Consider the following 24,178-nt stretch of genomic DNA (forward strand, 5'->3'; position numbering starts at 1 on the left):
TACTTACTAGATTGTCCATAAAGTACATCCTGACGCATTTTATCAAAGTATTTGTAGCTATCAGAAAAAGAGTCTTGTAGAAGCAATGTACAAAGCCTCCAAAAATCAAGTATTAAAAAAAAACAACCCAAAAATTATGTTCTGATAAAAGTTTGGAGTAAGCAGACAGCCAAATGCTTCAATCATTTTTGCAGTGATAACATTTTCTTTGGAGTGTTGGGAATTAACAGTCTTCCCAGTTAATTTTCATTAAGTTTCGTGGGGTTGAAGGAATTTAGCAATTCTGCCTGGATACTATTGCCCCTGCTTTTTATATGCAAACAGCCAACAGAATCACAAGCAGAATCTCTGACTAATCCTCCCTGCCTCTTTTTAATTCACTGTTACTTATTTATCATGTAACATCTCTGGGTCTGGCTCCCTTAGCCCAAAATAACCCATCTGAAGTGCAATGTAGGCAAGAGCAGGGCACCTCCTTCCCTAGTTTGCCTAAACATCTGCAAGGGAAGGGGGTGGGTGAGACAAAAAAAAGAGCCAAACGAAACACAAACTAAAGAAACCAGATACAACCCCCAAACAAACCAACAGTTCTAGTTGTACACAAAACTGCTTCGTTTCATTAAAACCCTGTTCAAATCAAGACTGGAATTTCTAAGGAGGGAATCTGTGATCCCAGACCCTTCCCTTCTCTCCTCTGGCAAAGCAATGCTATTTTTGTGGCCTAGAACAGTACTTTAAAAACAGCAGTTATTAAAGACACAGTTGTGATATATCCTTTAACTCCCCCTCACCCAAAAAGGGGTATCCTATCAAGTGGTCCAGTAGAAATCTTGAAGTTTCTTTATGATAAATTAAATCCATAAAATGAGGAATACCTTCTGTCACATTCCCAACAAGAATAACAGCCACACTCTGCTGTGCATTTGTTTAAGTGTCTATTGCTCCTTCTAGTGGAGATTCTGCACAGCTCCATGTCCAGTTCAGTCCTGGTCCTACCAACCAAAAGCAGAGATTTTTGTCCTTTCCCTTCAGTTTGTCTCTGGTTAACCAACAGCAGAAGCACTGAGAGCCATGGTTCCCCAGGGAAGGAACAGGCCAGTAATGTCTGAAGAAACACCAGTCTTCTTTTTCTCAGGCGTGGCAGGTTTGTGCCAAGAGCAGTTCTGAGAGTCCTGTTGGTATGGCAGACACCTACACCTCTGTGGAAAAGAGAATGCTTTGTCTTTTGCTGTCTGGGGTAGGGATAGTGTCTAGCTGCAGGAAGTACAGAAGAACTTGAACCTGGAAAGAGAAACAAGAAAGACATAATAAGGCTCTGGCAACTCATTCTCATCCTGGCTGTTTAAGATCGGGCAGACATGTCTACAGCTCTTTCCACAAGCAACATCTTGCAGTTATGTATTTGTTTTAATGCAGTGTAATAATTATATATAGTTATTCCTTCTATTTATATATAAGGAATATTAAAACTTGCAGTGCTTTGGGGACACACTTTTCAACTTCCAGGGTGTAACACTGGTGTTGGTGTTTCACTGCACTGAAAAAATCTGATCTATCATTTGCTGTTGCTCGATCAAGAAAGTACAAAACAGCTTGAACAGCCAACTCAGTGAGCTACAGGTCTGTGCTCAAATTCCCTGCACCACCTTCAACTGGCAGCAGTGGCCAAAAGCCCCTGAATTTAGCACAGAATTTTGTTGTGCATGGGTAAGGGTGGTTTAGGTGTTGAGGAGCATGGTGGAAAAACACCAACGGTCCTTTTGCCCCAGGGCAGCACTAGGACACTGTGAGACAGCCTTGCAAACATCTTACTGTACACAGACCTGAAACACACAGGACTGTGTGCACATGGACATTTTTTCATGAAGAGCTCTACAGATGTCTGATGAAACACAGTTCTAAAACCAGTCTAAAATGCCCATGTAAGGGTGAAAGCTGTTTGAAACCTGTGATCAAAACACAGAAGGATGGCGGAAGCAGGCCTTGCTAGAGCAATGCATTTTCCCACATATTGTCTTCACAAGATTCAATAGCACTTTTAGGATTTTACCTGGGACATGACTTCTAGGGACCAGCTGTCAGTCATTGTGATAGGCTGGGTCGGGTTGGCAGGGATTTTACTGTCCTTCTCTGACGGCCTCAGCAGTGTTGGTCCAAAGACAGTTGCAAGATTATGCAGGGACATCTTGTTAATGCTTTCCCTCTCAGCAACCCTGGGAGCAATGAACAAGGCAGGTCTTTATAAATACCCGAGTTTGGAAGTGTCCTTAAGTGAGAAACATTATTCCTTTTGTAAAAAGTTCTAGATACATTGAATCAACCACTCTCTCCAAATGTACCTTAATTAACTTCCTGTACAATTAACACCTTGATCCGACAGCCACAGTCTCCAGGCCCTCTACAGACACAGCTTAAAATTTGGGAAAGAAATGGCTGCTTCCTGCCTGGACAGGCAGAAGTGGAACAGGAATAAAGGAATGTTTTTTATCCCAGTTTCATAAATGAGAAACTGAGGCAACAAAGGTTAAAAAATTCACCCACAGGCAGAAAAGTCTATAGCAGAAACACAAACCCTAGATTTCCTGGATTTTAATCTAGGACCTTAGTCGTAAGATTATCTTTCATCTCTCTAGTGACAGTCTCTGTTGTGTTCAAAATGCCTATGTAAATTAAGCAAGCTTATTGCTTTAATATCAAATACATGGAAATGCATTTTCACAGTTACAACTATATTAAAATGATACAGACAAGATGAGGAAGACTAGTCTAAGCAAGGAACTGACAACTCCAGTTAGCTGAAGTGCAAAGCTGGAATTTTTAAAAGTGCATCATGTTAGATTGCAGACATGTAAATGCTTCTTCATTTGTGTGATTCAGTGCAAATTTAAGGAAAAGGCTCCTCTTTTCACAATGATGCTTTAGACACAACATGTGCCTAAAGGATCCATATATTACCTTTTTAAATGGTCCAAAAGGAAAAGGAATGTCACAAGGTTGGGTTCTGGAAGCGATAACAAGAGATTCAACATGCAGCTCTCCTTTGCAACAGGATCTGAAAGTGCTGCGAGACAGAAAATAACAAAACATCACCACAGGCAGTGAATGAGAATTTGGCTGACTGCATCAGTTCCAAACCAACAAATCTGGATGCTCTGTATTCCAAATACGGATGATGTAATGATGTAATTGCATCAGAAGGTGAACCCCCCACAGGACCTCTTTCCTTTATCTCATAGATACACAGAGAATCTTTTTCTCTCAAGCAGTTCAAGTGCTTTCAATTTTTTAATCATTACAATGGTTTTTCCCCCCCATCAAGCCAAGACAAGGCACATCCCACCTCAAAGAGGGCTGCCCTGGAGGGCAGAACAGTGCAAACAGCAAGCCCAGCATCACCAAGCAAGCTGTCACTCTATCCTTAACTTATCCTTCAGAAACCTGGACATTTTTACTTTAAAAAAGTAATGGCAAATGCCCATACTCAAGCTCACAGGAAGATTATGTCATTCCAACACTCATTCCTCCATTTCACCCCTCTAACAGCTTGTTCCAGCCTTCTGTCCAACATTACAAACATGGGGTTTGTATTGCTGTAGGAACAGCCTCCTACAGAACAGTGTGTCTAATAAAGGCTCCATTATGGAGGGTGATTGCTGCTGCTACCTACCAATGCCCTCAGCAAAGTTGGGGTACAGCTCATCTGTAAAGAGCGGCTCGGGCAGCTCCCTGAAGTACAGCTTCAAGGTGCCTGCAATGGCGTTGACGTCCATCTCGCTCATCATCACTGACACGTCTTTGTTATCTGAAAGAGGGAAGAGGGGAAGCAGGGTAAAGAAGCTGCTGGCCTTGCATTTCTTCTTTTACTGGCTTAGGCTCTCTTTGTTTATCTTTTGTCTTTGCTCAAATAGCTGTGAGTTTTCCTGTTTACATTTCTCCAGATTAAATGAGCTACCTTCTGACAACTGAAAAGTGCTACACAAGTGACTGCAGTTCAGAGCTTTAAATCAAGCACAGGGAACCTCACACCACCCAGGGTTAGTTCTGCTGTGCCAGCGACCTCAGTCTGATCTGGAACAAGCCCTGCTTGACTGTATTTGTACACATTTCAACTTGTGTTAGTGTCAACAGTTGTTTTTCCAATTTCCTGCCTCTTAATAGCTTAGAATAAGAGACTCTGAGGCTCTCTGAACTTCCCACCGAGTGTAGGTAAAGTACACAGGCAACTCAGAGCTCACATTTCAGTTTTGTTACTATTAAGAACAACAAAACCACCCCCTTTCCTAAAACAAACAGACCAACCAGCAGAGCCAGTGCTGGTTTAATGAATTGTCCTAAAAAAGCATTTAAAATAAATGAAAAAAGTTGTTTTCCAAAATGTGAAACACCCTTACTTGAACTAGTGAAGAATTCATAAATCAATGTGTTTGATAGCTGAGGGTGATTGAAAAGAGAAGGAAGCAATTTCACCAAAAAAAGTGAAGAAAAAGTGCAGGAGGGGTGTGAACTTGGGCAGCTGGCACAGGCCTCATCACTGCCTGCATCAATAGAACTCATGCGTGGCCTGAACAGTCCTTAGACTATTACCTGGAAGCAGAGCAGAATTTCGCTTTTTGTACCTCAGCAATTTGGAGGCATGTCATCTGCATGATTTTAGATGCCTTTTGGGACATACCTGCCATTCTTTTAAATTCAGAACCAGGAAGGACTGTTTTCTGCTCAAGATCAAAGAAAGCTTTACAAAAGTTGGTCAAAACAATCTAGTTTTACAATCTGCACCCATCAATCTAGACACAGAGTTAAGAAGAGAACTCAGGAGCCCTAACTGCCAAACTTCAGTTCTGTAAACACCCTTCCTAGTCAACCTCAGAAATGTTTCTTTCTTGGCTTCCTGTCACAAAGTGTTCTCAATTTCAAGGACTCTTATTAATTTGGAGACCTCGCAACAGTGAGGAAATTATGGCTTCTGATTGCTGCCACTTCCCTTGAGGAAGGTGTCTGCCACTTACAAAGATTTGGCAAGGCAGGGAAACCAACCATTTAATGTCTGCTGGGAATAACAACAAATGATTTATTCGGTAAAAGGATCCACCCCATTGTATATCTTGGGTTGTGTCTGTAGCTGAAGAGTATTAATAACATATGCATCCAGGATTAAAATTATTCTCCTTGTGCAAGAATCTCTACTTCTTCATGCTTCTTGGGGAACATAAGATTAAAAATAGCCCAGCCACCTGACAGGGGTGTCACATGGGTTCTCACAGTGCAAAGAGAAATATAAGACACAATTACTTACTGACATCAAAGGCAGCTTTCAAAGCCTGGATATCTGTTGCAACCCCAGAGACACGGTAGATGCCCACCTCCTCCATCCCACGGCGCTCGATCTCCTCCACGCACTGCCGCACTATGTACGGCACCTTCGATCTCTCCCTCCTTAAGAAAGCCAGACAGAAGAGTTCAGGACATGCCCTCAGTGCTCCTTACCCTAGCCAAACTGGCTGAAATCACTCCATCATTGTACTGTGCAAACCTCTTCTGGAAAACAGGGTGGGAGCTAGAAAGCAAGACTGAGCTGAAAAACTCCTTTTTAGATGGAAGGAGTTTTCCAAGTGTCCCAGCCTGGCTTTGGCTGTTCTGCAGCTGCCTTGAGCACTTGGGCTTCTGGCCAGGTCCTAGTGTCCCTCAAGTCTGTGACTTTGCAAGTAAATCAGAGGATTCCCAAACAGACCGTGGGTACATAGCAACACTGTGGCTCTCCAATCAATGCAATTCCACAGGGAGGAAATACCACACTTCTCAAACTATACAGCAGAACAAACAGGTAAACGTTCTGGCAAATGATTCATGAAAAAAGATCACGGGTTAAAATAATACAACAGGACCCAAAGAACTGGAATGTTTCCGATAACAGAAAGGAAACATCACTATGCAGTGTCTCTGGAAATTTGTGACCAAGTCAGCTAACTACAGAGTGAGGGGCAAGGAGCATTTCCGGAACTCAAAGTGATCTGCTGTCAGTAAACAGCCAAGGCTTCAAAGCCTGGCTGCAGGCTGCTTTTATCTCTGCATAAAAAAACAAAGCTCAGAGAATGTACAGCATCTCCTTTCTGCAGCCACAGCCATCTACACTGCTACCCAAGAAAAGCAGAACGGGCTGACACATCCCTCAGTGGGGCAATATTAAGCACAACCCTCTGGCCAGTTTGCTTTCTGAAAAACAATAGGGAGAAACTTGACCCATCAGCTCACTTGGTGACAATAGCAATCTTGACCCCAAACACCCCGGTTTGTTTCCGGGATGGCATTCTCTTCAGGCTGAACTCCCGACTGGAGAACTTCACTGACAACTTCACTTCAACCTGAAAGAAGGAGAACTGCTGTTATTTTTCAAACATGTTTTGTTTTGTTTTCTCATGCTGAAACGAAGAGCAAAGAAATAAAGATGAAATAAAGCACAAAAGATGTACAGAAGCAGTGCCAGCTTCTGTTTTCCATACTTACTCCATTCATTGAGATGACTGTGCGTTGCCAATCTTTGTCCTGCAATGCCTGTGGGTCCAGCTGAAAGACATGGAAGTTACTCATGAGCTAGAAACAGACCTCAGAGAAACCAACTATCCTGAAAGGCTTCTGTAAGTGAGCAGAACACTTCCGCTTTCAACATTTCTTTTCCATAGGAAAATGCACATTCCAAGGTTTCCTTGGTTTCAGGTAATGGGACACTCATATGTTGTGCAGTTCCCTAAGTGGGGCCAATGAGGACTCACACACATGGAAAATCCAGCAACGTGTGCAGTGTCTGCTCAACAACAAAGGCAACCTCAGCAAGAAAAAAATCAAAGTTTGAAAGCCAAACCCATCTGAGGCTACATTTGTTGCAGAAGCACAACAGGCACATTAACAGGCAGCCAAATTTGTCCTGTCTGACAGAGTTAAGAGTCAGAAAAGGGGAGGAGAGATTTCTGAAATAACTCTGATTTGAAATAGAGGAAACTGTCTCCCTCTGCAGTTTTCTACAAAGAGGTGAGGTTAGATGAGTGTGAAATTACTGCACTGAAATAAAAGCCAGGCTGGAGAACTTCATAGCTCTCGGCTATGAAGCCAATAGCTTCCAAGAATGTTCCACTGAATTCAAAAGATATAATGACCTCAACAGTCAGATCAAGAAAGAGAAATATTAAGTGATCCCAGCAGAGACAAGTAACTTTAAACAAACCAAACTTCTGTCAGGATCTGAGACAGGACAAATAGAGAAAATGGTCCCAGAAGTCATGGAAAGTTGTCCTCCTTCAACTTTCCTATTGCTTTTTTTCATTTCTGTTGGAGCATGGGAAGAACACCTGGCCCTGCTGTTGCAATAATTCATTAGACAGAAACAAGTTCTGACTCAAAGCTCTGATTTCCTATTTTCAGCTTTGCTCGTTCTCTTTTGAGTGGACAGCTGTGAGCTGGGGAGCAGCTGACTCAAGCACCCAAACATCACCCAGACATTCCAATACTGCCTGGGAGTGTCCAAACACATGTGAATGCCTGAAAAGTGGCACTCAAGTCAAGCCAGACTGGCAAAGCAAGAAAAGCCCTGTCTGCATGGGGACTTTAGCAGCAATCAGAACAAAAGTAAGCAGACTTCAGTGCCTCCTGAGATGGCTTGGCAATATTTGGCCCTTGAGCACTGAGACACAGTGGGAGCAGAAGGAAGCACCCACAGTAGTGCTGTCATCAGCAAACAAAAAGACACTTAGTAACCAGAGCTACTTCTGCAGCACAGCTTCTCCCTCCCACAGCACCCCACACAGAAGCAGAGCTGTCCCACAGGCAGAGGTGACTGTTCCAACAATGGCAGCTACAGTCTATCCTGGGAGCTCTGAGATGCAATGATGCTCACACTCTTCCAGATAATCAACAGACCAGCCCAATGCTGCTGACAGCTATAAAAACAAGTCCGCGCATACCCTTCCCCGCTCCCAAAAAAGGACAACCAGCAGAGAAGAAACTTTCTCCCTGCTTGCTCACACTGCTGAGACCCCAAGAAGCGCCAGACATGCAAGTCAGGCCAACCTTGTCCCTGCGCACTCTGTTCCAGACGTGAGCCCACAGCGGGATGCTGCCCTTGCCTGTCGAACCAGACCGGTTCCTGTAGGTGCAACTCTGGCAGAAATTCCTGAAGACCCCTTGTAAGGAATAGTCAGTAAGCAGTAGCTCCCACATTTTGGGTCTGCACAGAGGTCCAGGAGGCCAATGGGTAGCAGTGCTTAGCTTCAGTGCTTCAGAAAACCCTAATAACAGACTGCTTGCCAAGAGGGTTTGCTTATAACTCTGGCGGAACAGATCCGCCCCCGCCTGTGCAGCTGGCCAAGGTCCCTACCAGTTGGCCAGAATCTAGGCTGTTCTTCCCTGAATTTCCATGCTGGATGTTTGGCTTCTTTCAACAACTGCATTCTTTCCCAGAATCAAGAGGAAACCTTTTCTGAAGTGTTTGGTTTCCTATGAAGAGCAACCATGCCCAGTATTCCTGAAAGCCTGGTCTCCAGCTGCCTGAATGGTCATCTCATTAAGCTGCCAAAACGACCCTGCTGATAGATATAGACACAGCCACAGCCGGTCTTCCAGCTCGGAAGCAGTTTTCCATATGTTTTTAGAATGGAGCCAGTGAAAGTGTATTATTTATAACAGGGAGAGACTGCTTAGGTCTAAAGGGGAAAGAAGGTTTTGAATATTTGCCAAAAAAGTTAGAGTCCAGCAGGGTTCAGTTCTAGTTTATTTCAACTAACAGGTATTACTGGTTATGTCTCTGTGATAGCCAGGGAACTCCTACAACTGTACAAAACAAAAGCAAGTAAATAACTGTTAAAAAACATGAGCCAAAGTTATAATCTGTCCCAAGAGTGAGTATCACATGGCTGTAGAGGACTAGCAAAAGCAGCATGCTGGAGCTGAGCATTCAGAGACTGCTCATTGCTGAGCAACTAACGGAGCTAAGCCAGGACTGGGGGTGTACCTGCTGCCACCTCCTGTTCCCTTTTCTCTGAGCTCTGCTGCAGGACCCTGCACTCCCCACCTGCTGTGTGACTCCTGCTGGAGAACACCTTGGACTGAAAGGAGACAGCTAGGGAGAATAAGCACCAGGGAGTGGGTCTGGTTGACCCAAGCCAACCCTGCATAAATCACTGGTAATAACAGCAGCAATTTAAAAAAAATAAATAATTCTCCCCCAAGGTACTATTTAAATAACAAAGTGCAATAGTGGAATCTGATATGAGAGCAAAGCTTGAATAAGCTTTCAGCAACATTGAGTGAGACAGGAAAATCAGGTCTAACAGTCTGATAGAGTCCCAGTAGGAAATAATAGAGTCAACAGGAAACTTGGAATGCCATTCAGACTTGATAGAAACATTTGGTCCTGGAACCTACAGATGACTGGCTTTCTAAGGGCAGCAAGAGCAACCCAGGGAAAGGGCAGCTGGAGCAGGCAGGTTGCAAAGCAGACTGAAGACAGAGTTAGTGTGATGCTCCAGCATAGAGAGGGCCTGTGACAAATGGGGTCATGCTGTCTTCTGGCCTGATTTTTAGATCAATGACCTGGAAGAGGGAACACCGAGTAGAAGAATGCAGCCTACAATGTGCCAACAGGAGCCTGCTCCAAGCGAGCAAGCACACAGCGCTCCCCTTGCCAGCGCAGGCAAGGGGGGACACAGTGAAATGGCTGCCCCTGCATTCATTTGACAGTGACATTTACTGCAACTCTAAACATTTCCTTCAAACAGGTTTTGAATGACGAGAGGACCTGTTCCATCTCCACTGTAACTGTAAAAAAACTTTGTTTCCATGACCTGTACAGACTTGCTAAAACCCCTCAAAGTCTGCATCTCTCAGCCTTGTTTGGACAGTCCTCACCAACAGCACATGCTACAGAGGAAAACACAAAACAGCCAGTTTGTCTTTATTCCCCCAGCATCTCCAGTCCCCCTGTGGTCTGTTCTTTGGCATTTGCAGTGGCAAGCTGCAGCTTCAAACTCACTGACCAATTGAGAAAAAGGCCTCTGTATCCTGCACCAAACACAACAGAACAGAGCAGATCAGCACCACAGGGATTTCTGTGCGAGCCTCTGGCCTTCACAGCAGCTTTACACTGAATGAGGGCAGACAGTGTCCAGCAGTCAGCAGAGGCTGAGTCTGCACAAAACAGAGTGCTGAGGGCTGGTGGAAAAGGAAAACTGAGGATGTTAGTTAAAGGCAAGTAAACCAGGCTCTGAGAAAAAGGGAGTCTGTGCTTAGGAAACCATCAGAGAGTTTGATGATTGCTTGCTTTTTTCCCCCCAGAAGAGAAAACATGCAGAAAGAGGAAAAAATAAATAAATAAAAATTGATGGAAATCAAATGCTTGGGAGCAAGGACTGAGGCAACCTTAAGGTTAGTGTGTTTTAGGCTATTTATTCACATTACTTCCTCCCTTTATTAAATCTCCCTGGAAACTTCACACTCCATCAATTTTTAATTGTAACTGATGTGACATACATGTCAAGAGTCTCACTGCTGCTGGAAACTCCCAGTCCAGCCATAACCTCATTTTTCTCAAAGCTCCTGAGTGACATGTTAATCTTTCCCACCATCACCCTTTAGACATGACCCATTGCCTTCTTCATGGCCACCCTGTTTTCACTGCTGGGATCAGTTCTGCATGAGCAACCTGTTCAAACCAACTCGGGAGCGTAGAAGGTTTTCTGAGTTGACACTTGGGAGGTACAGCATGTGGCAATCTGTTTTACATGGAAACCAACCTAGATGTCTGAAATAGCCATGTGCACTGCTATGAGACATCCCAGATAATTAAGCAGATAAGAGTGTGTGTTTTGCATGGCAACAGAGGAACGGTGTTGCACTGCTGCCACAGAATGACTGATCTAAGGTCATACCCTCTCTGATTTTCCAGCACTGCTGTGAGGGAGAAGGAAATGGTTTGCCTGAGCTGATCATGCAGAAAAAAAAACAACAAAGGAAACAGCATTTCTAGGAGGCACCAACGGGAGGAGATGGATCATGGGATGAAGGATCAGTTTACTCATGCAGCCTGTTCCCAAAGCAGAGGCCAATTTTGCTGACATATGTGCCCACCAAACAAACGGCTGCTACACTTCAAACACACGGATGTGCCTGCCACCTGAAATGCAAAATTCAAAGAGCAAAAGGGCCAGGCACCCTAAGATGGGTTGCGAGGTAACACCAGGAAAAAAAGTAAAAAATAGAGTTCAGAATAAGAGGAGCTGATGCTTACAACTGAACTAAGCCTCATGTTTCCTCCTATAAGATTATTTCTTCCTCTCCCAAGCCCCCAAATAATTTTGTTGTCACAACGTACCTTCTCCCTGAATTTCTCATGCCCGAGATGTAACAGAAGTCCCCAACCACGCATGCTGGCTAGTTAAACACCACACATCCAGTGCTGCCATACCCAGAAGGTCTGATGAAGATTTTACTTCTACATTTACAGGAGGAGCTCCCATATGCCTCGTGGTTTTATTTTTCATGGATAAAACTTGCAGGTTGGCAAGCAACAAAGCTCTTGCATGTGGCTACAAAATCAGGTAAATAAAGTGTTCCACAGGAAAAGAAAATATGAGCAATGGGAGCTATTAAAATTGCTGCCCATTCCTGGAAGCTTCTGACCACAAGGACCAATTCCCAGTCTTCCTTCCTCCATTGCCATTATGTAACGGAGAGATTTAATAAACATTTCACAGCCAAAACAGTCCTTGTCTCCTTGATGCATTGTCTTCCTCGCTGCAGCTCAGAGAATTTGGTGAGTCACAACTCCCAGTAGTGGGAAGTTACAGATTTAGAATAATATACAGCTTAACAATACATTGCCATTTAGCCAGTACATAAATTTCCCTATTTTTATCAGCAGGAGGATGCAGACACAACTCCTTATGTTCCCAGAGCTTTTATCTAAAGGAAATTTTTGAAAAAAATCCTCATCCAACTTCACAGACTTTGCCATGACACAAGACAGGCTTTGGCTGAATAGTGTCAATCAATGCAACAACAACAACAAAACAGAAAGCCCTAGATACACTAGCAATTCTAAAATAAATAAAAAATTAATTAAAAAGCACCTGGGAAAATCCTGAAAGAAAATTACTATAAAACCAGTGGCTGGAAAAGATGTTGACAGCATTAATACAGCTTCAGCCACAGGTAATTTGATTAATAATAACTTTCAGCCACAGGTAATTTGATTTTGTTGTTGCATTAGGATTTCTTACTAGAGAGATGATGTTTGCTTTAAAAAGAAAATTAAACAAAATTAAAAACATGTAATAATTCTTACCAATCCAAAGTCCTCCCAGACTCTTTTATGACTTGCAGTTATTTAATACTATAAAAAGTTGTGTGATGGGACAGAAATCACTGAGAATTAAAAGGATGTTGTGAGAAGTGCAAGGTGGATTTACTGAAAGCAAGAGAACTTTTGCATTTGCCTTTTGTGATACAACAGAAGTTGCTTTTTTTTTTTTACTTTCCTCTGTTTAGGTTTCTCTAAAAGAATCAAGACAATTAATAGTCAAGAGTCATTAAAGAGTGCTTGTTAAGTATAAAATGTTTTAACAGAATGTACAGGTGCTGTGTGTAAAAATGTTTACTCTTGTGAAGAAAATATAATAAAACCTTTTACATTTTTAACAATTTTTTTAAAATTCTATGTAAAATATTGGAGAAACTTAGAGGGTCAGTGAGCACACAGATGTCCAGGGCATTTCAGGGCTGAACACTTGATCTGTAGCTGCTCAGCTACATGGAAAATAAGCTTCTGTTAGGAAAAGGGCCATACAGATTTCTGGTTAGCCTGAGAGACACAGCTAGGAGGCACCCTGTACTAATATTTATTGATTTGTACACAAGTTTTCTTTCAAACACTCAGGATGTGCTTGGCAACTACACCCACCATGTGTTTCCCTGCAAACAGTGTAGCAGCCTCAGGACTGCAAGGAGGGAGGGAAAGAACAGGCTGAGTGAAATCCATCTAGATAATGAGTCCTTCTAGAAGAAGGTCAGATATGATCCTGCAGGCTGTCCTCAGTCAGAGCTGCTTCTGAAATCCCGCAAATGGCCTTGGCCTGTATGACCATCACTGAGATGTTGGAGAAAGCTGTCATCCATGGAGTGATAAAGAATCAGATGAAAATGAAGAACTGATGGTATTTTTCAGTGTGACAAAAAGTAAAAAGGTATCTGGTAGGGTCTGTGCTCTGTACAACAGCCAGTTCAACACAAAAAATGTGTCCTCAGAGCAAGCATTTAACCTAAAGATGTGGACAGATAGTGCAACGAACTGGAAGGTATGTTCTCCATGTCATCCTCCACTAATGGCCTGATGTCTCCCGCATGGAGCTTTAGTGCTTTACCACACAGCAGCTCCCCAAGAGCTGAATTCGTCTGCAATTGTCTCATCACCTCCCCTATTGTATTACAAACCTGCCACACAGACAAATGTACCATGCTGAGTCTCAGCAGTGGAAATCTCTGTCAGATGCAGCCTGCTGTCATGGACGCTATCCTTTGGACATGGCAGTTTTCAGGACAATAAGCCTGTCCTCCAAGGCCTTGCTATCACATCCATCAACCTCCAGCATGTACAGAAGTCAGCATTTCTTTCATGAGATTTACAAAGGGGACAGTAAATTCATTGCTCACTGACAATGCAGTTTCTATATACTGTGCTGGAAGTTTCAAAGTTAACAGGCAAATCAGAGATCAATACCCAAATTCTAATGAAAAACCATCTATCCCATAGGGGTACTGAAGCAGACATACTGGACAAGGCAAGAAGGAAAAAGCTGCTGACTTCCCTCTTGAGAATCACACTGTATGCCTCTCTATCTGGAGAAAAATCTCTGCTGAGACAATCAGGAGGCAGCATAAAACCTCCCTGGTGCACTCCAGGATTCAGAAGCCCTGTTACTTTTTGCAGTAAGAGTAGCAGGAAAGACTTAAGCACAAAAAAGCAGGAATGACTTAAGCACAGTCTTACCTGGATCTGTCCTTTCCCCATTATGCGATCTGTGCTCTCTCCATCCTCTTTGGTGAGCTTGGTTTTGTTATAGCACTTCTCATAGCACAGAATCCGCAGGGTTTGTGAGCCTTCCAGCTCAATCTCAAACTCCTGCAGGGCACCAGGAAAAGAAAGAGCAATGAATACATCACAGCAGGACACTAGTATCTTAATAATGAACATATCATCTCCTTAAAACTGATCAGGAGGAAGCACCTGAAGACTGACAAAATCTCCTCCCCAAAGGAGCTGGTCTAGAAATAAACTGAAATTATAGTTTGTATGTAAAAGGTGGTCAAATTGTAGATTAAAATGGTCAGATTTCAATGAGTTTCAGCAAAGAAACAAACTCATCCACCTTCTTTGTATTTAATTTTGCTCCCCAGTAGGCTGAAGTTGCCTGTAAACAGGCAAAATGTCAATAGCTAATTCTTTCCCCTCACAAGAAATAAACAAAAATACCTTCTTCAATATATTTTCACTTGTGTCTTAAAAAAAAAATAACCAAACATGCATCTGTTTAAATGATGAAATGCTGGACAAGACTTGTTTGAACTGAAATCTTAGTTTAGATATAGCGAGTCCAAGAAAACATCTTTGGCAAGGCCTGACAACCAAATAAACCTGCATAAAGGTGTTTTCTGAGAGGCAGCCCTTGCAGCACAAGTGCTGTGTATGCAGTAAGTTCTTCCATTTGTAGGTTTTCTGCCCATCGTGCATTGGTATTTGGCATGTGGAACAAGTTCCATTAAGAAAAATCCAACCTACCTCATTCCAGTTGGGCTCTGTAGTGTCTCTGTACACTCTAGTTTTAGCCTTGTTCACAAAATACCCAAAAGAATCCACCTCTAATGTGCAGTACAAATCTGAGAATGGGAGACAAGGACAGAAGCTTATTAAAAAGTTCTAAAATCTCCTAACTTGCATTAACCATTTTGAGGGTGTGTCTTCATTTTCTTTGTATTTGTACCAGAGAAATGAAACTTCTCCAGGTAGATGATGGACCCCATCATCACATCAGAACCACTGTCACCAAGAACAGCATCAGTTTAAGATCCTTCAGAGAGCAGGTCAGGGGCCAGCCATAAAAAAACCCCTCATTATCTTCACAAAGTGGTTAATTATGTGGTATCTGGTGTTTCTGTGGAGCTAGTAATGAGCTGTATATGCTGCCCCTCTTTGTGAGTTATGCTGTAAATTATGTTAGCCAGCATCTGGGCAGTCAGTGGCTCAGAGGGACAAAGGCTAACAGAAAGCATGTACATCCAGTTCACTCCTTCCCTCCTGAGCCTGGACATGCAGCTTATGTAAGAACAAGATCCCCAGCCACACAGCTAGGAAAGCTTTGCAGTTTTTCCTGGATTATTCTTATCTATGGCTGAAAAGCATGTTTATTTCTACAGGTGTCCCTTCACTCTTTTTTCACCTGTTTTGATCCTTCTGGCAAGACACTCCCCTGAATTTTAACAATTCTTTCTCCACACCAAAATTCTGGATGTCAGAGAATGCTTCTCATTCTTTAATTGAAAAAAACCAAACAATTGAAAGAATTCAAGATAAGGACTGACTTGTAGCTAAAACTGTTGGATAATTAGCAAACACTGCTTACAAATACAAACATACTAGGTCTAAAATATAATCCTGCATGCTTGATGCTGATCTTTCTGAGAGTTCACAATAGCATTAAAAAATTGCATTCTCCTATACTTACACCAATGCCCTGATTTCACCTCCAGTTCCCCAGATGAACCTCCCCTCCTCAGCATCTTCCCAGATGCTGCAAATCCTAAACAAGTCCATGCCCAGCACCTCTATGATTTAACCCCTGTAAATTCCTCCATGTGTTACAGAATTGCAACTCACTTGAACTTTGCTTGAATCCTGTGGCAGAGTGGACAATGACATTCAGGAATCCATAGAGACCTGGAGATTCATCATCTGTACAAAAGACCCAAGGAATTTTGTTAGGTTCACAGAGGAGCCAAGAGTTAAAGACAGAGTGATTAAATCAGTATTAGACAGGTTAATCAGCAGAGGGTGAAGGGTCCCTAAAAAGGCTGGCAAGAACATGTAATTTAGCCATTTCAGCAGAAGAGGAGACTTTTCCAGGTTCAGTGTCCATTTCACCTGTAATGCCTTCTGGCAATGTGTGGCTTTTACAATATCGTTTCTAGGGTCAGCAAGGCAGCACAGAAGAAATTTAAAGGAGAAAAAGTAAAATATAGAAGCTAAGTCTATACTAGTAGATGAAACAGTCATTTAGGACAGTCTCTGACACAATTTTGGCCAATTAGTGTTCTTCCAAAGGATTTCCAAGCAAAGACCAAAACTGTCCCAGGCTACGACTGCAACAAGAACACCAGGCCATAGCATGATGATTGCATGTAAAGACTATTTAATAGTCAATCAACATATAGTGAAGCATGTCCAGGAACATTTTACTAATTAAGATGTAGCCATATAATTTGGAGGTTGGATTTTTATTTTTGCAGCAAGTAACACTGGGATGACAGATTGTTCTTGTCCTCTTTTTGTTTTGTTGTGTTGTTTTTTTTTTTAAATACTCAAGTTGGGTATGTGGGTATGAGTGGTCTCAGTTTTTGTTTCATAGGAACTCTCTGTAATTCATCACCAGGCTGAAGCCTGTAGCAAAAAGAAACAGTAAGAGCAGTTCCAGCAGAAATGCACCAAGCAGGCAGAGGTGGGTTTTCACTGCAGCTGTACCATGTGAAAGCAAAAAACAAAGGTCTCACCTTCCTTATTAATAGTGAGAGGAATGTTGTGCACTGTCTGAAGCTTCACACAGGAGTTTGTCAGCATCTGGAGCTCCACCGATGTGAGTGAGAAACTTTTAAAGCCTGGCAAGGATATTCAAAGAGACAGGAATTAAAATTTAAAGCAGAGGCTGGATGCCTGCTCCCTCATTCTGGGCATTCACAGGAGAGCTGCTCCCTGGGCAATACTCAGGAGCAGTTCTGTGGTGCTCAGGTCTGTGCTGCTGCTGCAGCCCAGCTCTACTGAGGGCCTGTTTAGTTACTCTTTGGAGTGAAAAGTCTCAGAGGGACTCTTATTTTCTTGCAAACCAAGAAACACCTATGCCAAAAAAAGTAAGTTTCTTTAGACTGGAGTCAGGTAAAAGGGTGAAGCTGTTCTGTCTACCTGGAATTGCACAGAGCTCTGATCTCTAGGATAATTGGGAGAATCTCTCCACACACTAAGTGCTCTCCCAATGCATTCCCTTCATGTTGCTGCAAGCAAAAGTCCCCCAGACAGGCTCAGATGTGCAGAGACAGGAACCATCCATCTTGTGCCGTGGATTTCAATGCACAACTCTTTTTGCAAGAAACCCTGCCGCACACCTCTTCCTTTAGACTCTGCTCCCTAATAAGATCACAGGATTTGTACCAAAGCCTAGCTGAGGGACACTCACATTTCTTCTGCTGCTCCCGGATGTTCTCCCTCCACTCTGCCCTTTCATAGTCTGATGATATGAGAAACGTGTAACTCTGCCCAGGAAAACAGAAAAAATGAAGTATGCATTAGTGTGAGAGGAGACCTGTCTGCCTCCCACTCTCCTCCACGAGAAATTGTTGGATGTACTGTCCTTCCAGTACTCCTGTACATCACAGCTTTGTCAGTGGCAGGCAGGATTCTGGCAATGTGCCTCCTCAGCACTGTGCCAGTGGTATCAACACAGACTCCTGCAGCCAGAGCTTTCACAGACCTCCACCCTGCAAGCAGCACCTGCACCCCTGGCAGCATGAGGTCCCAAGGCAGCTCTGTGCTGTTCCTCAAAGCAGAAACACAACAGCCTCCAGCACAGGCCTAGCACTGATGCAAGCTGAAGAAGCAGTGACCAGCTTGTTGTTTTTCACTGAGTAGTAACAAGATCTTGTGAGAAGCCTTTGTAATGTGCATGGGAAGGCCACAGTGACAGGATAGCACTGCCAGAGCAGGGGATGCCTCTAGCACATTGAGTATCCCACAGTGCTAAAGGAGATTGGTCACAACTTTTCAGCATCCTTGGTGCCAAGGGCAGTCACAATCCTGAGGAGACAGCTCTGAGTACTCTGAGCCTTGAACTTGAAGTGGAATCTAAAAAGCAGCTGCTGCAGAACCTTATCTTAGGTGAAGAGAGCTGTTCCTGTGCTCTGCCACAGCAGGTGCTGAGGTAGGGATTCATTTCTAACGTTATTCTGTAAATGCCAGTGTTGCATACAAATTAGTCACAGCCTTATGAGATGTCATTGAAACCTTTGGTGCAGGCAAGGGTTAGGTGTCTGCTGCTTTCAAGTCAGACAGCAGAGGGCATGAAGACCTCCTTGTGCAACAGCGTGCACAAACACAACCCCCCCTTGAGCTCTGTCTTGTATGCTATGGGGAACCAGAGGAGCCACTCACCTTGCCATTGCGATTGTGTACCCTGAAGGCCATGTTCGGGGACATCAGCAGTAGGAGGGATTCCTGCTCTGAGAGCTTCTTTTTCAACCTCTCAATGACCTTGCTGCCCTTATTGGCCCTCTGAAGGGTGAGGGAGAAAGTGAGACAGAGGACAGATGTTACTCTTCAACACTCACCCCCATTTACACCAATAGGCGTTTTAAGATGCACAGTCCCTTCCTTCTATGAGCAGCCAAATGGCCCCAGGCAGGAGAAATGCTGTCAGTACAGCATCTCCAGGGCTCCATCTCCTCAGAAAAACATTACCCACAGTATCTCTACACTCAGATTTGCCTCTGTTCCCCATTTCCAGAACCCCAAACGAGATGCAGAGGTACCACTGTCCCAGCTATACCCTGTACTTCCATGCCACTGGGCAGCCATAGCACTGCCAGTAAAGGATGTTCGTGGAGGACCAGGGCAGACTGTAAAGAAATCCTCTAGAAGCTGTCCAGAACTCACTAAAAAGTTAATCACTCACCTCACCTGAGACACTTAGTCTGGAAACTTGGCCTTTTACCTTTTCACGCTGGATGTCATTCTTGATCTGGGATATCTTGATCTTCATGGCATCCAGTTCTTCATCAGGTACCAGTGGGATATTAGGCACTGCCTCAGATTCATCCACCATTTGGAAGCTAAGGTCAGTGAGTGGGATGTACCATTTGCAGTCATACTGCTGGCTTTTTCTGAAAGAGAGAATGTACAAATCTTTTACTGTTACTGATTTTTGGCAACACCCACACCTCATTCCCACAAGCCCTTCCTCACTATAGTGGATGAGATACAGAAATGGGCACAGCTTCACTGTGACTCCCATGTGGAAAACATCTGGTAAAGGGCTGCTTTGCAGCAAGAAAGCCTGGAGGGCCAATAGCCAGTCAGCACATAAAGCAACTTGTTTTGTGACCTACTTCTTTTCATCCTAAGAAACCACAAAGATCTTTTGCACACCCTTTCAGTCCTGCATGGTCTCTCTTTGAAGGCCCCATAGCAGCAAAGTTCTAAAGCCATGCCATGCCTGTGACTTGGCTGCTACCTGTGGTCTAAACACAGGTCTCTCCTGCCTGAGCTTGGACAGCCAAGTGGGGCAGATACAAGATGTATAAACCTCTGTGTAATCCAACCAGAAGAGAGAAACTACAACTCCTGACTACCATTCTCCAGTGCTTCCACCAGGATAAACAAGTCCACTTTTAAGTTGTTTCATACTGTTTATTCCCTCTCTACCCCTCCTGTCAAGAACATCCACTATGTGGAACAGTCCACTCTTTTGAAGGTTCATTCCTTACAAGTATGTGCATCAAAAGGGGAAGGGACAATCTGTTGTTTGAGGAAGGCAAGAAGATGAGCAGAACATCTACCAAATGAAGATAAACCCTGTTTGAGGCAGGTATGTTGGTAAAGGTTCATCCTCCTTCATTTGCGACAAATGTCAACAAAACTGCTTGTATAGCTGCACTTTGGGGTTGACATATAGTCTGTTTATTCTACTTTTTCAATTTTTATGCAAAACTGTTAACAGGCTGTAGCTGCAAAGCCAAAATTAATAACCTTAGTAACAAAAGAAAGTGAAAAATGTCACCTATTAAAATAAAGCGGAGATAGAAAACTGAAAGGCATTTGTCCAGAATACCAACAGCAACAGTATATGTTATTATCCTAGAAAGGCTCAGGGCAGGGGGTAGGAATTAACCTTTCCCAAAGGATCAGGGCTTGGCCAAGGTCTATATAATAGACAGTACTACCTTGCTGATCATTCCTTGTTTAACTCCATATTGGGGTTTGTGGCTACCCAGGTCTTGGATTTTCATATTCAACTAAAACTGCTGGCTAAACCCAGGATTCTGCTGAAGCAGAGATACATAGTCCAGAAGGAAAAACTCACCCTCCAATCTGCTTCTTGAGCTTGGCACACAAGAACAGATCAGTAAAAAGAAAGACATGACGTAGTTTGCGGGCTCCCTCAACCAGCTCCACCATGAAACTGTCCTTCAGGAGCTGCCGGTGCTGGTGACAAAACAGATAAGAAGGTTTTAGTTAGTGCACTATGAGCTCCAGATTTGGCACTGGGGCAACACATTCCTTAGACATGACTCCTGCCAGAGCCAACTCAGCAGACTGGTCTAATTTGGAAAAAAGTAAAAAACCATGAAATGCTCTTTGCTGCAAGCTCTGCTCTCTGCTGCTGCCATCTCCCTAAGGGGCAGAAATGGCCATGTGGCTCCTTTCTTATCTGGTTCTGGGACAGACTTCAGGCTTCTCTCCATCACCTGTCCTTGAGACAGTGTCATTTATAGTGAGTCACTGTCCAGCTTCTGTGCACCCACGGTCCGGAACTGTCAGAACATCATCCCCTCAAAAGACAGCAGAGAGCAGCAAACACCACTTTTCTCAGGAGCCACTTTCCCAGCCACTGAGCTCAGCCTAAGCTACCCCAGCAAGAAGAGAAGCTAACACCTCAGCTCCCGTTCATGACAGTAGTTTGTCAACATTAACATCTGAATGTCATTGCCGCATCTTTATTACAAGTGCTGTTAAGGGATTATTCCTGAACAAAATGTGCATCTAGCAAACTTCTCAGTAGTCCCTTACCAGCCTATGTTTAAACAGGACCATCTGGATATGCCCCCACCCCATGCCTATTAAAATCTCTTTTATATACCATATAAACATTCCTCAAAAGAAGCTGCACAATCCTTTATTCCTGTTTTTGGTTCCAGACAGATTTACAGCCTCCTAAATAAGAGGCACACATTGGTAGGCAGAAGCATCACTTGCCTAATTGCCTTATGGATGGATGCGTGCTGCAACCAGTGACCAAGCCAAGAGTTTCAAGCCCTACTCTGTGCTCAGCCCTTCTTCTCTGATGTCATGATCCATAGGAATCTGAGCACACCACTGGAATAGATTATCTCCCACTGATTTTCAAACAGAAGTCTGGGGTGTTAAACTTCAGGCAGCAATTGTTCCCAGCAATATGTATAAGTTTCAGTGCTGCCTTGCCTCACAGCCAGTACAAGCAGGAACCATTGGCAGCTTCACACTGGTATGCTAAGGTACTTTCTCTATTTCCTTGTTATTCTAGCTTGGAGAATGCTCCCCTGACATCCGTGAGCAACATGTTACACATACTACACACGCCTACACAGCACCTTGGCTGGTCTGCCAACACTGTCCAGCACTAACCAACTCCTCCCTCTGCTGTCTCACTGCCAGCCTTCTCCAGGGCCATGCCCAGGACCTGTTAGTGTGGCTCACTCTGACCTGCAGCATCTCTGTGATCCCCATGCTGCGAGAAGCAAACACAAAACCTGCCCATTTCCCAGAGGCAGCTGTGCTCAGCTGTGCAGCAGTACAGAACGGGAAAACTGTTAACCTGAGCAGGGTCAGGACATCCAAACCAGAATTGATGCCTCTGTTTCTCAGGTTATGCCCGATGGGGTTTTTTTGCTGCGTGACTTAACAAGCCCTGAACACATTTACTGCAGAGAGTGTGGGTGTGCAAACCCCCACACTACCTCTCCTTCCTCCTATTATCCTTCCCATCTTGGCTCTCCAAAATGAAAACAAACCACATCAGTCCTGAGCCCAGCAGGCATCATGGCAAGGAACACAAGGCAGAGGAATGCCCTTGTAGAGATAATTCTTGTTTCCACACTCTGTCCTACAGTACCCTAATCTTCCTGACATGGACTAGAAGTCTGCATTTTCCTGCCTGCAGCTACACCAGCATCACAGGTACCAGTTAAAGCACACGTATCAGTGTCCACAGCTCATCTTGGTGCTCCCTTCCACTACACAAAGGCCCTGGAAAGCTGTGAGCAGCAGCAGCTGCACCTTGCCCATCGTGCCAGGAAGCAAGACTACTCCCTAGTAGACTGTTGCACCATCTCAGGGCAGAAGTCTGTGGAGATCTGGTATCCAGCAGTGATTCAGGCTCAGAAAGGCCTGTACATATGTTAATGTTTATTTTTAGGTGGGTGTGATCCTCCTGGCTTCTTCTCAGTGGTTTTGGAGAGAACGCCTGCCTGCATGAGCGACGCTGCTGATGCGCACTTGTGCCTCCCGCCCCCTCCTGCCTGGCAAACAAATCCCAGGTAGGAAACTAGAAACACTGAGCTTTAAAAATAAGTAAAAAGGAGAACGTATGCTTTCAGTAACAAAAACACTCCCCAGAGCTACAAAGAATTTTGTTTGAGTGCAATAATGAATCAGGAAAGATATTTTCTGAGCAAGCCAAAGCCCTGATCTCACGTTTCTAGATCTGATGCATATTAACTATGCTGCAAATCAGCTCAGCTCCTCTGGGGCAATGAGAATATCTACTTGTTGCCAGCTCAACTTCTGCTCATTGTTCGTAGGTGTAAAGATGTTCTTACAGCTCACTTCTCTCTGCTACCCAGCAGGATGTTGCACTGTCCCCTCCCTACCTGGCAGGCACATGGCACAGTCCTGCCCTGACCTCCTGTCCCCATCTGCCAGGCCCTGTTGGTGTATGAGATGAGCCAGGGCCCCAGCCCAGCGCCCAGCTAAGAGCTCCATGCTGAAAAATACCCCAGGCTAGTCCAGAACACATACTCAGCCTCCATCCTGGGAAGATGTCTCTGGTAGCAAAGACAGGCCAACAACATGTCCAGCAACATGTTTCTTCACAGGCAATGGATGGCATAGGTCCATGAGAGCTCTTGGAGGGCTGTGAAGGACTGCTGCTCAGGCCTAGATCAGCCCCTGCTTTTGGCAGTATTCCAGTACCATCATCTAGATCAGTCAAGTGTGTCCTCAAGTGAAGGGGAAGCTCATATAGAAGGCACCAGTGACTGGAAACCTTTGTGTCAGGCCTCCACAAAGTAAGAAAAAAAGAGCCCATCAGTATTGCCTGCAGCAAGGTTACCAACCTCCCCACAAGGCCACCCCTGCTCCTGCCTTCAGAAGTTGCACATAAACTGCCATTGCACAGTCCTTGGCTGTCACCATCCAAGCAGACTTCCTTCAAGCAGCCATGCTCTCTGTTCCACATCTCCCCAAAACCCAAGCAGAAAGCTCAGCCCTATGATGCCAAAACAGGGGTGTGAGTCAACACTCTTCATACTTCCCATCTGGGAATGAGGTACTACTCATTTGCACTGAGTTTATTTTGGCTAGCACTCCTGGGTACAACACACCCTGACTGACATGAGACACACTGCTACCATGAGGCAGCAGAAAGTCTTTGGCAGCATTATCTCCCAGAAAGAGAGCTGGGTGGAAGAAGACAAGGCTGTATTTCCTAAGCTTGACTGGAACACAAGTAAAGAGGTTAAAGGGGTATATTCCAGTGAGCCACTCAGAGGAAGACACTGAGCTCCCCAGACATTTCATCCTTCATATCTTCTGGCTTACAAGCTAGTTGGGGTGGTCTCCCTTCAGCAAGCAGCAGGGGTGAACTGCCACAAAAGTAACCAAGTAACTGGGGAGGACAGGAGAAAACATTTGTGGATCAAGTCAGGAAATCCCTCCTCACAGGAATGTGGAGCTTGGTATTAGAACTAACTGCTAGTTTCTCTCAGAACATAGGACTTTGGTTAGGGGTGTGCACAAGAGGCATGCCCCAGGCTGCTCAGCATCAGTGGAGCAGAGGAGGAGAGCTTCCAGCAAAGGGCCACATCCCTTGCTGCAAATGAGTCATCTCACCAGGTGGGTTCAGCA

At 44.2% G+C, this 24,178-nt stretch overlaps 1 protein-coding gene across 2 annotated transcripts in view; it reads right to left on the bottom strand.

Annotated features, from left to right (window-relative positions):
* Window positions 1–1,191: 1,191 nt before the first annotated feature.
* Window positions 1,192–24,178, bottom strand: part of BCR (breakpoint cluster region) — a 91,128-nt gene continuing 68,141 nt past the window's right edge. For both annotated transcript variants that reach the window (XM_010004802.1, XM_010004803.1), the window contains exons 9-23: window positions 20,379–20,500; window positions 19,011–19,179; window positions 18,452–18,571; window positions 17,481–17,556; window positions 16,804–16,908; window positions 15,914–15,988; window positions 14,819–14,916; window positions 14,030–14,161; window positions 6,502–6,561; window positions 6,250–6,359; window positions 5,294–5,433; window positions 3,668–3,802; window positions 2,956–3,061; window positions 2,051–2,213; window positions 1,192–1,281 (exon numbers count right to left, since the gene is read on the bottom strand). In XM_010004802.1, coding sequence (XP_010003104.1) covers window positions 1,192–1,281; window positions 2,051–2,213; window positions 2,956–3,061; window positions 3,668–3,802; window positions 5,294–5,433; window positions 6,250–6,359; window positions 6,502–6,561; window positions 14,030–14,161; window positions 14,819–14,916; window positions 15,914–15,988; window positions 16,804–16,908; window positions 17,481–17,556; window positions 18,452–18,571; window positions 19,011–19,179; window positions 20,379–20,500 — 1,701 coding nt within the window. The remainder of the gene's footprint in view (window positions 1,282–2,050; window positions 2,214–2,955; window positions 3,062–3,667; window positions 3,803–5,293; window positions 5,434–6,249; window positions 6,360–6,501; window positions 6,562–14,029; window positions 14,162–14,818; window positions 14,917–15,913; window positions 15,989–16,803; window positions 16,909–17,480; window positions 17,557–18,451; window positions 18,572–19,010; window positions 19,180–20,378; window positions 20,501–24,178) is intronic.

This window comes from Chaetura pelagica, unplaced genomic scaffold (assembly GCF_000747805.2).
Source record: "Chaetura pelagica isolate M959 unplaced genomic scaffold, ChaPel_1.0 scaffold249, whole genome shotgun sequence".
Classification (NCBI taxonomy): domain Eukaryota; kingdom Metazoa; phylum Chordata; class Aves; order Apodiformes; family Apodidae; genus Chaetura; species Chaetura pelagica.